At 43.0% G+C, this 16,868-nt stretch overlaps 1 protein-coding gene across 1 annotated transcript in view; it reads right to left on the reverse strand.

Annotated features, from left to right (window-relative positions):
- Positions 1-16,868, reverse strand: part of LOC106585409 (spermatid perinuclear RNA-binding protein) — a 37,280-nt gene that overhangs the window by 9,934 nt on the left and 10,478 nt on the right. Inside the window, exons 3-11 of the mRNA XM_014171569.2 lie at positions 14,176-14,414; positions 13,792-13,957; positions 13,033-13,177; positions 6,947-7,032; positions 5,607-5,702; positions 5,224-5,335; positions 4,975-5,072; positions 619-724; positions 431-514 (exon numbers count right to left, since the gene is read on the reverse strand). Of these exons, the coding sequence (XP_014027044.1) occupies positions 431-514; positions 619-724; positions 4,975-5,072; positions 5,224-5,335; positions 5,607-5,702; positions 6,947-7,032; positions 13,033-13,177; positions 13,792-13,957; positions 14,176-14,414 (1,132 nt within the window). The remainder of the gene's footprint in view (positions 1-430; positions 515-618; positions 725-4,974; positions 5,073-5,223; positions 5,336-5,606; positions 5,703-6,946; positions 7,033-13,032; positions 13,178-13,791; positions 13,958-14,175; positions 14,415-16,868) is intronic.

A 16,868-nucleotide genomic window follows, 5' to 3' on the forward strand; every position in this document is an offset into this window, starting at 1 on the left:
GAGTGCACTGTAGGTAGGGTGTCCTGTAATGTAGGTAGGGTTTCCTGAGAGAGGTAGATAGATAATTGTGTGTGAGGCTGCCTGGAGGGGGGGATTAATCCCCAATGCATTTCAACTCCCTGCTTTGAACTGTGGGAGATTAAAGCCCTGTGGGATTGGTGTCACAGTGAGGGGGAATTTAATTACATCCGTACTAGCCATGAGGGGTGGGTGAGAGGTGGTATGGGATGAATACCCCACTCAAAATGCTGTTTTGAGTAATGACATTCTGGAATGTACCAGCATTCTATTCTAGCGTTCCTGTATGGTCAACGGGCATAGGCTGATCTTTAGAAAGACTATGCATCTACATTACTTCAAGTTGTTCTCCAGGCTGAGTAGAGAGGAAAAGGACTCAGAGATGTCGAGCCAGAGCAACAGTGAATCTGACCTCTCATCAGGTTGTGTTTCATCTTCTTGAAGAGTTGTCTGTTGTTAGTGTGTCCATCTTCATGCTGCCTTTTCCGGCAGGTTCCTGTGGAACAAAGTATGGATTCACCTTCAGGAGAGCAGAGACCACCTGAGATCTCTGAGTTTACGCACTAGCACATGCACTCAAGTGTGAACACACACACACACCTTTTTTGTCTGACCCTGAGAGTCTGTGTGAGGGTTTGGTTGGTGGGAGAGGATTCATATTCAGAACCTTATACAGCTGTCCGAAGGCCAGGAGACGTAGGGCATGCTGAAACACACAGCAGAAACACAGTATGAAACCACACAGAATGAGGGCACATAACTAGTCAAACACACCCACAATTCCTCTAGGAAAGAGTGATGCTAGAAATACCTACTAGGATGTAATCAACTGATTAATTAAATGTAAATATCAATCAATAGTGTGTATTTAACCCATAAGAGTCTAAGCCGGGGGGTACTACTAAGCTATATGGAATTGTTTTAACAAGGTCATACCAAGGATAATTTTGCTATTTGATTTAGAATTTAAAGATCCCTTGAAAAAAAAAAATTTGATTAACATTTTAATTTGACCTTACTGCCATTAGCCCATACAAAAGCATTGATTAACAGTTTCACTACATGGAAAAACAGATCTAAAAGGAACTTTGTTCTGAAGTGTCTATCCTACATCTGAGAGATAAGAAAGATCAGGATTCTTTTTTTATTATTACGTGTATTTAACCCCTTATTTGTCATCACTAAACAGTCTCCATAAACAGTTGAAGTCAGAAGTTTACATGCACTTAGGTTGGAGTCATTGAAACTCGTTTCAACTCGTTCCAAATTTCTTGTTAACAAAACTATAGTTTTGGCAAGTCGGTTGGGACATGTACTTCGTGCATGACAAGTCATTTTTCCAACAATTGTTTACAGACAGATTATTTCACTATCACGATTCCAGTGGGTCAGAAGTTTACATACACTAAGTTGACTGTGCCTTTAAACAGCTTGGAAAATTCCAGAAAAAGATGTCATAGCTTTAGAAGCTTCTGATAGGCGAATTGATATCATTTGAGTCAATTGGAGGTGTATCTGTGGATGTATTTCAGGGCCTACCTTCAAACTCAGTGTCTCTTTGATTGACAAGATGGGAAAATCAAACGAAAAATCAGCCAAGACCTCAGAAAACAATTGGAGACTTCCACAAGTCTGGTTCATCCTTGGGAGCAATTTCCAAACACCTGAAGGAACCACATTCATCTGTACAAACAATAGTATGCAAGTATAAACACCATGGGACCACGCAGCTGTCATACCGCTCAGGAAGGAGACACTTTTGTAGGAGACAGAACGCATCTATATCCACAGTAAAACGAGTCCTATATCGACATAACCTGAAAGGCCGCTCAGCAAGGAAGAAGCCACTGCTCCAAAACCGCCATAAAAAAGCCAGACTTCGGTTTGCAACTGCACATGGGGACAAAGACTGTACTTTTTGGAGAAATATCCTCTGGTCTGATGAAACAAAAATAGAACTGTTTGGCCATAATGACCATCGTTATGTTTGGAGGAAAAAGGGGGAGGCTTGCAAGCCAAAGAACACCATCCCAACCGTGAAGCACAGGGGTGGCAACATGTTGTGGGGGTGCTTTGCTGCAAGAGGGACTGGTGCACTTCATAAAATAGATGGCATTATGAGGAAAGAAATGATATGGATATATTGAAGCAACATCTCAAGACATCAGTCGGGAAGTTAAAGCTTGGTCACAAATGGGTCTTCCAAATGGACAATGACCCCAAGCATCCTTCCAAAGTTGTGGCAAAATGGCTTAAGGACAACAAATTCAAGGTATTGGAGGGGCCATCACAAAGCCCTGACCTCAATCCTATAGTAAATTTGTGGTCAGAACTGAAAAAGCGTGTGCGAGCAAGGAGGCCTACAAACCTGACTCAGTTACACCAGCTCTGTCAGGAGGAATGGGCCAAAATTCACCCAACTTATTGTGGGAAGCTTGTGGAAGGCCACCTGAAACATTTGACCCAAGTTAAACAATTTAAAGGCAATTCTTCCAAATACTAATTGAGTGTATGTAAACTTCTGACCCACTGGGAATGTGATAAAATAAAAGCTTAAATAAATCACTCTACTATTATTCTGACATTTCACATTCTTAAAATAAAGTGGTGATCCTAACTGACCTAGGACAGGGAATTTTTACAAGGATTAAATGTCAGGAATTGTGAGAAACTGAGTTTAAATGCATTTGGCTAAGGTGTATGTAAACTTCCGACTTCAACTGTATACACAGTACTTCCATACATTTTGAACTGGTACCAGGGACCTTCAGACGAGTAGTGAGGCATATGGGTGTCTCATCTTTACACAGGGGGAGGGGATTTTTAAGGTCGATGTCCTTAAGTGATTTTTGGGCATTGGAGAGAATATTTACATTGGGAGCAGATTCACACACAAAAACCTTGACTGACTGCATAGTGCAAGGACGAACAGATTTCATCCTGCCTGGAGCGAGAAATTGAGAGATCCTCACCTTCCTCTACCCTCCCTATACCATCACATTGCATTCTGCTCAGGGCCAGGGGCAGTCTAGAAGTGTTTCATGTAGTACGCAGCACTAAGCACTGCTGGGAGTGCTTTCCCACGCTCATTAGTGGGCTCATCGTCAGTCTCCTCAGCTCCAAGGGGCCGTAGAGGTCGAGTCTGAAGTGCTGCAGCAGCATTGATCTAACTATAGACCTGGACTGGGCCTCTGGAGTGGCCGTAGCCCGCTTTAAATAAACCTCATCATCCAATCAATGCTAGGGGGAAGGTAACAACGAGGAGAGCAGTGTCATTTCTTTCCTGATGTACAGTTGAAGTCGGAAGTTTACATACACATTAGCCAAATGCATTTAAACTGAGATTTCCACAATTCCTGACATTTAATCCTTGTAAAAATTCCCTGTCTTAGGTCAGTTAGGATCACCACTTTATTTTAAGAATGTGAAATGTCAGAATAATAGTAGAGAGAATTATTTATTTCAGCTTTTATTTCTTTCATCACATTCCCAGTGGGTCAGAAGTTTACATACACTCAATTAGTATTTGGTAGCGTTGCCTTTAAATTGTTTAACTTGGGTCAAATGTTTCAGGTGGCCTTCCACAAGCTTCCCACAATAAGTTGGGTGAATTTTGGCCCATTCCTCCTTACAGAGCTGGTGTAACTGAGTCAGATTTGTAGGCCTCCTTGCTAGCACACGCTTTTTTCAGTTCTGCCCACAAATGTTCTATAGGATTGAGGTCATGGCTTTGTGATGGCCACTCCAATACCTTGACTTTGTTGTCCTTAAGGCATTTTGCCACAACTTTGAAAGTATGCTTGGGGTCAGTGTCCATTTGGAAGACCCATTTGCGACCAAGCTTTAACTTCCTGACTGATGTCTTGAGATGTTGCGTCAATATATCCACAATTTTCCTCACTCATGATCCCATCTATTTTATGAAGTGCACCAGTCCCTCCTGCAGAAAAGCACCCCCACAACATGATGCTGCCACCCCCGTGCCTCATGGTTGGGATGGTGTTTGACTTGAAAGCCTCCCCCTTTTTCCTCCAAACATAACGATGGTCATTATGGCCAAAAAGTTCTATTTTTGTTTCACCAGATGACATTTCTCCAAAATGTACGATCTTTGTCCCTATGTGCAGTTGCAAACTGTAGTCTGGCTTTATGGCGGTTTTGGAGCTGTGGCTTCTTCCTTGCTGAGCGGCATTTCAGGTTGTGTCTATATAGGACTCGTTTTACTGTGGATATAGATACTTTTGTACCCGTTTCCTCCAGCATCTTCACAAGGTCCTTTGTTGCTAAAAGTGCAAATCAATCCCAGAACAACAGCAAAGTACGTTCATCTCTAGGAGACAGAACGCGTCTCCTTCCTGAGCGGTATGACGGCTGAGTGGTCCCATGGTGTTTATACTTGCGTACTATTGTTTGATCAGATGAACGTGGTACCTTCAGGTGTTTGGAAATTGCTCCCATGGATGAACCAGACTTGTAGAGGTATACAATTTTTTTCTGAGGTCTTGGCTGATTTCTTTTAATCTTCCCATCATGTAAAGCACTGAGTTTGAAGGTAGGCCTTGAAATACATCCACAGGTACACCTACAATTGACTCAAATTATGTCAATTAGCCTATCAAAAGCTTCTAAAGCCATGACATAATTTTCTGAAATTTTCCAAGCTGTTTAAAAGGCACAGTCAACTTATTGTAGGTAAACTTCTGACCCACTGGAATTGTGATACAGTGAATAAGTGAAATAATCTGTCTGTAAACAATTGTTGGAAAAATGACTTGTGTCATGCACAAAGTAGATGTCCTAACTGGCGTGCCAAAACTATGGTTTGTTAACAAGAAATTTGTGGAGTGGTTGAAAAATGAGTTCATGACTCCAACCTAAGTGTATGTAAACTTCCGACTTCAACTGTATACAAGTCTGACTTTACAGTATTGTAGATGTATTGTTATGGTGTCTCACCTGTGCGTTTTGAGTGATAGCCTCAGCCTGTTGGCCAGTGATCACTGACAAGGTGTCTGTTGGCTCTCTCTCACAGGGGTCATGAACTCCCGGCCCATCTGGAACAGCAGTCAAAATCAACATTCAAAAAGCTTCTTACTGGGCTATTGAACAGGCAAGTAATATTTTTATTTAACCGGAATGTCCCAGTTAAATGCAGACCTCTTTCCCAGGGAGGCCTGGATATAAAACCTAGTCCCTGTGACTAACCTGGGAGGAGGATCCCTGAGGCAATGCACTCCATGACCCTGCGCAGGGCCTCTCCGGGCCCCAGGGGCCGGTTACAGGTGCCAATGGCCTTCTCACAGATCAGCTCTATGGGCTGTGGGGGGGGGGGGGAGAGAGAAGGAACAGATCAGCTCTATGGGGGGGAGAGAGCGAGAACAGATCAGCTCCATGGGCATGGGGGGGGAAGAGAGAGAGAGAGAACAGATCAGCTCCATGGGCTGTGGAGGGGGGGGAGAGAGAGAGAACAGATCAGCTCCATGGGCTGTGGGGGGGGGAAGAGAGAGAGAGAACAGATCAGCTCTAATGGGGGGGGGACCAAAGATACATGATGTACTCTGTCACACACCTCTTCCTGGACCACTTACCCATCCTTTGAGAGGCTCCCACACAATTAGTCTGTTGCACATGTCTCTGAGAATACGCATGACGATGACACACGACTTCAGATCTGTCACTCTGGCCTACATTGGGGACAGACAAGACAATGTGAACATACTCTAAATACCTTCAAAGTCCAGTGACGCTAAAAACAACATGTACAGTCAACTCAACCCTTCAGTCATACAATGGATATTAGGGGAGAGTGGGGTAAGTTGAGCCAAAGGGGTAAGTTGAGCCAGTCTTGTTTGTAGGAAACCATACAGAAAATTAGTAATCTGACCAAATATTTAGGAAGAGGTCATCATTTCATGGAGTGTGAAGGAAGAAAACACATGGAAAAAGTAGTAAGCAAGTTAGGTTCCCCAAAATTATTTTCACCATGTCAAATTAATTTGTGTTAGCGTTTTCATGATGCTTGCATCTTTGAAATTGATGGAAGTAGCATTTATATTCTTGTTCAGTGTAGATTGATCTCTATAAGCTACAATAAAAAGTGCATTCTTGTAGCCGTGTGGGCTAATATGCAAGGGCGGCAGTGATTAGAGCGTTGGGCCAGTAACCAGAAGGTTGCTGGATCGAATCCTCGAGCTGACAAGGTAAAAAATCTGTGGTACTGCTCCTGAGCACTGTTCCCCGGGCGCTAAAGACGTGGATGTCGATTAAGCAGCCCCCCGCACCTCTCTGATTCAGAGGGGTTGGGTTAAAATGCAGAAGACACATTTCAGTTGAATACATTCAGTTGGACAACTTTCCTTTCCCTATAGTATAAATGTTTGCCTTGGGGTAATTTGAGCCAATGGCAAATTGAAGCGTTTTCTTCTGAGGTGTAACCTTTTTTTGCCACATCACTAGGATATGAGGTAATAACAGGGCCTGGCCTATGTTAAGTGTTAAAAGTCTTCAAATTATTAAAATCGACAAAAATGCAATTGTGACTGTGTTGAATTGTGTTTGTGAAATAAAGATGGACAAGGTTGTAAAAAGGTAGCATTAATATTTCACTCAGTAGAGAAATGTGTAGGTGGTTTAAACTTACCCCATCATACCTGGGTAAGTGGTGCCAAGAGACCAGTTTTTGGACAAGCATGTTTTACAAACTATAATGTTTACATTCATTCTGAATATTTCCAGGGATACAAAATATCCTGAAATATATGTATATATATTTGTTAGAAAGAATCCCTTGACAAAGCATTTCTAAACTTAGCCCACTCTCCCCCTCAGCCATTTAATGTTCCCCAGATATCTCCCAGGGAGCAAACTGTTCCATCTGAATGAGATATGAATTGAATATCAAACCATGAAATCAGAACAGATGTCCCACCTGGAACCATTTGGTGTGTCTGAGTGTTGCCAGGGCGGCCTGGCACCGCCGCCCGTCCAGCACCTCAAGCTCCTCCACGCCTTCCTCTGGAGAGAGGGACAGGATGAGGACACGCATTGTGTTGGCCTAGGGGACCTTCAGAAAGACTGCCACACAGACACGGGCTGCATCTGAAATGGTACCCTATTACCCATGCGGCGCTGGTCAAAAGTAGAGCACTTTAGGGAATAGGCTGCCATTTAGGATGTATCCACAGACACACAGGCACGTTTAGGGAATAGGCTGTCATTTAGGACCGACACACAGGCAAGTAGGGTGGCCGGCTATAATTAGCATCCCACTGATCTTATAGAATGAGTTGAGGGGAAATGATTAAGTTTGAAAGTTTGATTTTTTTTCCCCTCCTGCACAGAAGCTGACAGAAGTGTTACAGAATTGTAACATTAGTAAATATGAGTGCATGCTTCTGCTGTGGCTCTGCCAGATGGACACTCAGTCTGGATGCAGATCAGTGGCACTGAGATGGCTTCACCACCAGAATAGTGTGTTGTCAGTTCAGTGTAGGACAACGAAAATGAGAGCATGGCCACATCTCAGGACACACGACATACTTTTAGATGAGAAGAATGTAAGGGGATAATGTCTGGAGATTAGTTCCGTAACTAGAGGATGTTTAGAGAAGTAGTTGGAAAGCCTTGGAATTGAAATTGTAAAAATGGAATTTAGTCATAATTCAATTAGTTTGTAATGTATTCTAGTAGGATGCCATGCTAGTATTTTCTGTTTTGCAGGTTGATCAGATGTTTATGTTTACTAAAACGTTTCCACACTGGCTTCCTGTGGGATCAACCGTGCCGTGCCACGGCTGGAACTGAGCCGTGGGAGAAAATAAAAAGCAACGGCAGAACGATAGAACATAAACATCAGAGTGAGGACGCCACCCTGGAAAGAAAGTGAAGTCTCAGTTTCTCTGGAGCAACTAGCTAGGAGGTGATTACTCTAGGCCGAGCAAACGTACTGCAGACCACACTAAAGAACTCTGAGCTTAGTAAGAGAACCTCTCCATCTCCCCCAAATAATTACTGTGGCAAATTGGCAATGGAATTCACATTCAATTTCATCTACTGTATATTGGCCTACAGCTAGAACCACAAATGATACTGGCCATTTCAAGAAGGTACAAAAAGATAGCCCCACTCCTCACAATCAAATGCCTTTTCGCCAGTAATTATATTAGGTCGTACCTCTTATTTTAGAATTAGTAATTGTATTTTTTGATGGATAATTGACTCCAACCGTTGGGACAGATTTTCCCGCAAATATTTATATCAATAAGACTAATGAAATTGGACAGTAAGAGCCACTTATTTTTAGGTTTTAAATGTTAATTCCTTGCTTGGTTTATTGAGCTGGGGAGAATAGAGCAAGCTGGAAATCAAATTGCTTTTCTGATTTCTTTAAAATGGCGAATTCTTGTTCTAAGATCATTGGATTTTTAATTTAGTGGCCACACTGGCCATTTCAAATGCATGGCTAGTAGCCATGTGCAGTATACTGTATTTACGGAAGGGTTTGTAAGAGCACTGTGTGTGTGGTTTTGCAGATCGTTGCTGTAGAGTCCATTGTGAAAGCTGAACAGGTTGGAAGAGGTGGAGGACTAACAGACAAGCCAATGAGCGACACAGGCCAGGGTCAACCCGTATCACAACACAGGGTCATTCCATGTCCCACCTCCTAATATTAGACTGAGGTCCTTCATGGTCTGAGCCAGGGGAGATCTGGGAAATAAAATACAGGCATCTGCTAAGGATCTTGGCCCAGGGACTGCAAGGACATAAATAGGACAATAGAGGCACTGAATACACACTAAATCTCAGTCCTTTCAGGATTTCTCAGGGATTTAAAAAAATATATTTTCTGCAGAAATGAGATTGTCCAAGAAACCGGGCGAATGGAACCTCATGAGCCCTTCCTATGCTCTCCACCAGCGGCAGGTCATGAAGAAGCCATCAATCATAAGTACCACATTCCAATAAGACAACACCAATGAGCTCTCCCACACGTCATCAACTTAGATTTTGATTAGTGACCAAAAACCAAAGAAAATTAATACCACTGACTTTACAACATGAAGTTATGGGATGTCATTCTAAGCAAATCAACTGCAACGTTAGAGAGAGGCCTCAATTATCAATGGGCATAGACCACCAGTCTTCAACGAATGACAAAATATGGTGAATATCAGGAGTCAAGAAGGCAGTTGGATACCAGTTTGTCTGTCTTTGGTCAGCTCTGAAATGGACATGGACCAACATTTCATGGTATACAGTAAACCAGTGAAGAGAAGTACAGTGAACAGAAGGGGGGAGAGGAGCCATGTCTAGGGCTAGACAGAGTGGTTTAAGGGGGAGCCCCTTGTACCCGGGCGTCCTGCGCTGGGCCTCGTCGCTAGGCTGGCTCCCAGTCCGGAGCTCCCAGGTTTAATAATCCACAGACGCTGGGCTGGAGTGCTGTGGTAAAATACAGACATTTGCACATATACTCCTAAACATTCAATGGAGAGAACTGTTTCCAGGCAATGTGCCTTCGTCAGGGTTGAGGGTGCTACAGTAAGTACCACAACTAGTTGTGAGGCCAGATGGAACCTTAAGAAATGTAATCCTAATTTAAATTCTATGGATAGAACAAACTACAGTGTAGTCAGTCAATGTTCCGCTCGGGTTGTTCCCCAAAACTAGAGGTTGCTGGAAAACTTGTGCTGGCATATTGTATTGGTTACTTCTTTGCTTGTGCTGTGTGGATTATTTAGAGGCTCAGGCCAAAATCTTTCTCTACTAGAATTTATCTGCTCCAGTATTACACTTAACACTCAATGCAATATTTATGCTGCAATGACCTTTTGTACAGAATGCTGAAAACCTTTTTCAGTCTCCCCCAGTGGGGTTGACACAACAATAGGTGTTACATAATGGCTGCTCTTCATGTCTGACTCACCTTTCATTCATTCCCTTTTTAAAAACCACAGCATAAGCACTCCTCTCACTCTCCAGTTTCCCACTAACTGGATGTTGGGCAAGGAAAAAATAAGAATGATGAGACAGAACGCTGTAGGAGAAACCTGAGCAGAAATCGCTCTTTTTACACTTGGCTGTATCCCAACAGAGCTACGCTTCCAGATCTCACTATGGAGGTACTTAACAGATTCATGTCCCTCCCCTTTCTCCTGACCACCTCCAACCCCCTCCGGTCCGCTTTTAACGCTCCTCAATCACCGTCCCTTATCTCCAAACCCCATTCCACTCATCTTTCACCTCTGCTTTGTACTACCCTCCTTCCTGCAGTCTCCCTCCTCTTTCCTTTGCTCCCCCTCCTCTCCCTCTCTCAACTCTGCCTTGCTAATTTAAGGAGAAGACCACAACGGAAATAAGGGTTAAGGTTTTACTGTGTACATCTTTAAGGAATTAACTTCTCTAGGGTAGGGGGCAGTATTTTGACGTCCGGATGAAAGGCGTGCCCAAATTAAACTGCCTGCTACTCAGGCTCAGAAGGTAGGATATGCATATTATTAGTAGATTTGGATAGAAAACACTCTGACGTTTCTAAAACTGTTTGAATGATGTCTGTGAGTATAACAGAAGTCATATGGCAGGCAAAAACCTGAGAAAAATCCAACCAGGAAGTGTGGAAATCTGAGGTTTGTAGTTTTTCAAGTGATTGCCTATACAGTATACAGTGACTAAGGGTTCATTTTGCACTTCTTAAGGCTTCCACTAGATGTCAGTCTTTAGAACGTTGTTTCATGCTTCTACTGTGAATATGGATAGAATAAGAGCTCCTGGAAGTAGATGAGTGAGAAAATGACATGAGCTCAGAGGCGTGCGCTCACGTGAGAGTTAGCTGTGTTCCTTTTCTTTTCTGAAGACATTGGAATTGTCCGGTTGGAATATTACTGAAGATTTATGTTAACTTGTTATGGATAGGGGGCAGTATTTTCACAGCCGGATAAAAAAACAATTGTACCCTATTTAATCTGGTTATTACTCCTGCCCAGAAACTAGAATATGCATATAATTAGTAGCTTTGGATAGAAAACACTCCAAAGTTTCTAAAACTGTTTGAATGGTGTCTGTAAGTATAACAGAACTCAAATGGCAGGCCAAAACCTGAGAAGATTCTGTACAGGAAGTACCGTCTGACCATTTCTTGGCCTTCTTTGTCATCTCTATCCAAAACAGAGGATCTCTGCTGTAACGTGACACTTTCTAAGGCTCCCATAGGCTCTCAGAAGGCGCCAGAACGTTGAATGATGACTCTGCGGTCTCTGGTTGAAAAACAGTAGCGCATTTGGATAGTGTTCGATCTGAGAACAATGAGACGGGTGCGCGCGTGCACGTGAAGAGTCCATTTTACATTTTCAGTCTTTGAACGAAAACAACGACTCCCGGTCGGAATATTATCGCTATTTTACGAGAAAAATCGCAGAAAAATAGATTTTAAACAGCGTTTGACATGCTTCGAAGTACGGTAATAGAATATTTTGACATTTTTTGTCACGATACGCGCGGGCGCTTCACCCTTCGTTACCCTTCGGATAGTGTCTTGAACGCACGAACAAAACGCGCTATTTGGATATAACTATGGATTATTTGGAACAAAACCAACATTTGTTGTTGAAGTAGAAGTCCTGGGAGTGCATTCTGACGAAGAACAGCAAAGGTAATCCAATTTTTCTTATAGTAAATCTGAGTTTGGTGAGTACCAAACTTGGTGGGTGTCAAAATAGCTAGCCTGTGATGGCTGGGCTATCTACTCAGAATATTGCAAAATGTGCTTTCACCGAAAAGCTATTTTAAAAGCGGACACCGCGATTGCATAAAGGAGTTCTGTATCTATAATTCTTAAAATAATTGTTATGTTTTTTGTGAACGTTTATCGTGAGTAATTTAGTAAATTCACCGGAAGTGTTCGGTGGGAATGCTAGTTCTGAACGTCACATGCTAATGTAAAAAGCAGTTTTTTGATATAAATATTAACTTGATTGAACAAAACATACATGTATTGTATAACATAATGTCCTAGGAGTGTCATCCGATGAAGATCATCAAAGGTTAGTGCTGCATTTATCAGTGGTTTGGGTTTTTGTGACATTATATGCTAGTTTGAAAAATGGGTGTCTGATTATTTCTGGCTGGGTACTCTCCTGACATAATCTAATGTTTTGCTTTCGTTGTAAAGCCTTTTTGAAATCGGACAGTGTGGTTAGATAAAGGAGAGTCTTGTCTTTAAAATGGTGTAAAATAGTCATATGTTTGAAAAATTGAAGTTTTTGGATTTTCGAGGGGTTTGTATTTCGCGCCACGCCCTATCATTGGATATTGGAGCGGTGTTCCGCTAGCGGAACGTCTAGATGTAAGAGGTTAATAACGTCCTAAAGATTGATGCTATACATCGTTTGACATATTTCTACGAACGTAAATATAACTTTTTTAGACTTTTCGTTGTGACATTTTGCGTGCGCTTCCTGCATTTGGAGTAGTGGACTGAACGCGCGAACAAAAAGGAGGTATTTGGACATAAATGATGGACTTTATCCAACAAAACTAACATTTATTCTGGAACTAGGATTCCTGGGAGTGCATTCTGATGAAGATCAAAGGTAAGTGAATATTTATAATGTTATTTATAACGCCTCTCCTTGCTTGGAAAATGGTGGTGTGGTTTTTCTTGTTTAGACGCTGTCCTAACATAATCTAATGTTATGCTTTCGCCGTAAAGTCTTTTTGAAATCGGACAACGTGGTTGGATTAACGAGAAATGTATCTTTAAAACGGGATATAATAGTTGTATGTTGGAGAAATTTTAATTATGAGATTTTTGTTGTTTTGAATTTGCCGCCCTGCTATTTCACTGGCTAGCGTCCCACATACCCCAGAGAGGTTAAAGATATGAATGTATGATTTTATCAGACAATTAAAACATAAAACTGTTTCAGCTGGAGACAACATAATATGCTTTTAAACTCTATTAAAAGGTTAAATAAGACAGAAAAACATCTCATGGCAAGGACAAGCAGAAGGGGTAAATACCTTGTTCTGTGGCAGTGAGTTTGTCTCTCATGGCCAGAGAGGACAGGGTAATCTTCAGGGTGAATTTGGGGCTGTTGGTGTTGACCACCTGGATGGCTGACTCTGACACACTCGACCGCACCTCATACTTGTCCTCTGTCAGCGTCTGAAAGGGCAACCAACCAGGGTTGAGGCAGATCATAAGCCAGCTGTGGCACGTTCAACATCACACACACACTATTATATTACTAATGTTTCAACTTTATAGGCATCATACTAAGAAACTTCCAATTCAATTTTATATGCATGGCATCTTATTTTGTAGTGATTATGTTCAAAGGGAGAAAGATTCAGGTGTATTATCTAGTCTTGTAGCTAGTTCCTTTGAAGAATGCATCATCGCTCTACTTCTGTGACAACCTCTCTCCACCCCCTGTGCTGTGAAGCCGAAAGGTGCTAATGGAATCGTCCCTTGATGATAACCTTCACAGCAGCCTGGAGCGGTATTTAACTGGATGATGGGGAGGACGAGGAGACCATGTACAGTACAGTAGTCAGCTCTGCAATGCACTAGAGACTGCATTTGTGGATGTAGTTAGGTCTGCACTATATTACAGAAAGCAATGGTGGTAGGCTCAGATCTGCACTGCACGACCTAAAGTAGTGGTATTCGGAACTCACATTGGAAAATTGTACATTTTTTAGGATAATGTGCCATCCCATCAATTTTAAAATGTTACAGTTAGTTTGCTCATGTAAAATGCTTGAGTGAAAACAGACCTGTAGTTGTACTGGCAGGTTGGCGCTGACAGTGTACAGCAGTAGTTTGGTGGGTTTGTCTCTGCACATCAGGACCAGCTCCAAGTCCATGTCTCCTTTAACCAGGAGGCCTTTAGCCACAAGACCAACACGCATAACCCCACACAGGATCGACGCATTCTGGGGCCTGGTGAGGATAGAGCAGAGCAGTAAAATCAGCAGCATAACACTAGTTTCTAAGGATGTCATTTTTTACCAAAATGTTTAACTCTCAGACGCTCAAAATTAAATTGATGTAGCCCACACATTTTGACCAGAACATAGGTAGCAGTAAATGTATAACTGCTTTGTTAAAACCTACCATGTAGAGTGTCTCAAGCTTTTGCAACATGGGAGAAGACTCACTTTGTGGTGCTGCGGGTGCCGGTAGAGTCTTCAACATCCTTGGCATCGCTGGTGGTGGGGGTCGGGACCTTGCTTAGGGAGGCGTTGAGGTTGTCCATCCAGTCTGATACCTGCTTGAGGGCACATTCCACGGTGGACACCAGCTTCTGGACAGCCTCCAGCTCCTCTGGCGAAGGGTAGATGCTGGCGTGCTTTGCCATGACGTGGCGGTCGTCGTTGGCAAACAATCGGATGGACCTCTGAGAGGAAGGAAGAACAAAGTCATTGAGAACACGATCCTTTGTAAAAAGTCAGAAAAATTCCAAATGACTTTGCCAATTACAGTTAGGTGTTTGTTTGCTGAGCCAGGCAAGCCATATTACAATGCATATACTTGACAGTAACACCTCCTTGCAACAGGTGCTGCGGCATATTTCCATTTGTCCTACTTACAAAGCCAATGTTGCTCTATACAATATTAACATTACTACATGTTCGTAGGGATAGCGTGCTTGCCTAGAAATAAGCTGCGTCAGCTAATGTGTGCCGATTTGCAAGCCTAACTGTACACAGTAGAGAGAGCACCATGTGGAGCTTTGAGCCCAAGGTCAGTCTCTTTCTATTCCTCTCCATCGCTCTCCCCCTCTCTATTCAATCCAAATGGGCTTTAGTGGCATGGGAAACATACATTGCACTGCCTGTCTGCATCAGTGTTAACGCTTTACACTCATGAGAATTGGCTTATATGGATAGGGCCAAATTATATTTCTTACAGAACAAATAAGAAAAGCATATGCATAATCATGGTAGCAATTGAAAGGGAAGAGTTTGGTGATTATGGGAAAATTCTTAGACCAAAGTTGAGGACAATAGTTCATGTGACAAGACTGAATTCAAACATTACTGTATTTGCATTTAACGTTTATTGTACTTTGCCGCATTTGTTGATAACAAAATCAGAAAATACTCGTGGATACATACAGTAACATTAGGAGTGTAACAATTCACTGATATGTATCAGTCCCCGATTTCAAAGGTTTAAAGTTGACTGCACCGGTCCGCAGAGCCCAAACTGATCCAAATGTAGCATGCATTGGTCAGAAAATCGATTCAAGCGTTACGAATCGCCGATTCACTTTATTATATATATATATATATATATATATATATATATATATATATATATATATCTCAAAAAAATAAAGGGAACACTTAAACAACAGATCCTAGATCTGAATAAAAGAAATAATCTTATTAAATAATTTTTCTTTACATAGTTGAATGTGCTGACAACAAAATCACATAAAAATAATCAATGGAAATCCAATTTATCAACCCATGGAGGTCTGGATTTGGAGTCACACTCAAAATTAAAGTGGAAAACCACACTACAGGCTGATCCAACTTTGATGTAATGTCCTTAAAACAAGTCAAAATGAGGCTCAGTAGTGTGTGTGGCCTCCACGTGCCTGTATGACCTCCCTACAACGCCTGGGCATGCTCCTGATGAGGTGGCGGATGGTGTCCTGAGGGATCTCCTCCCAGACCTGGACTAAAGCATCCGCCAACTCCTGGACAGTCTGTGGTGCAACGTGGCGTTGGTGGATGGAGCGAGACATGATGTCCCAGATGTGCTCAATTGGATTCAGGTCTGGGGAACGGGCGGGCCAGTCCATAGCATCAATACCTTCCTCTTGCAGGAACTGCTGACGCACTCCAGCCACATGAGGTCTAGCATTGTCTTGCATTAGGAGGAACCCAGGGCCAACCGCACCAGCATATGGTCTCACAAGGGGTCTGAGGATCTCATCTCGGTACCTAATGGCAGTCAGGTTACCTCTGGCGAGCACATGGAGGGCTGTGCGGCCCCCCAAAGAAATGCCACCCCACACCATGACTGACCCACCGCCAAACCGGTCATGCTGGAGGATGTTGCAGGCAGCAGAACGTTCTCCACGGCGTCTCCAGACTCTGTCACGTCTGTCACGTGTTCAGTGTGAACCTGCTTTCATCTGTGAAGAGCACAGGGCGCCAGTGGCGAATTTGCCAATCTTGGTGTTCTCTGGCAAATGCCAAAAATCCTGCACGGTGTTGGGCTGTAAGCACAACCCCCACCTGTGGACGTCGGGCCCTCATAGAGTCTGTTTCTGACCGTTTGAGCAGACATATGCACATTTGTGGCCTGCTGGAAGTCATTTTGCAGGGCTCTGGCAGTGCTCCTCCTTGCACAAAGGCGGAGGTAGCGGTCCTGCTGCTGGGTTGTTGCCCTCCTTCGGCCTCCTCCACGTCTCCTGATGTACTGGCCTGTCTCCTGGTAGCGCCTCCATGCTCTGGACACTACGCTGACAGACACAGCAAACCTTCTTGCCACAGCTCGCATTGATGTGCCATCCTGGATGAGCTGCACTACCTGAGCCACTTGTGTGGGTTGTAGACTGTCTCATGCTACCACTAGAGTGAAAGCACCGCCAGCATTCAAAAGTGACCAAAACATCAGCCAGGAAGCAAAGGAACTGAGAAGTGTTGTGTGGTCTCCACCTGCAGAACCACTCCTTTATTGGGGGTGTCTTGCTTATTGCCTATAATTTCCACCTGTTGTCTATTCCATTTGCACAACAGCATGTGAAATTTATTGTCAATCAGTGTTGCTTCCTAAGTGGACAGTTTGATTTCACAGAAGTGTACATCTGCATCACTGGCAATTTTTAGGGCCT

This window comes from Salmo salar, chromosome ssa24 (assembly GCF_905237065.1).
Source record: "Salmo salar chromosome ssa24, Ssal_v3.1, whole genome shotgun sequence".
Lineage (NCBI taxonomy): Eukaryota > Metazoa > Chordata > Actinopteri > Salmoniformes > Salmonidae > Salmo > Salmo salar.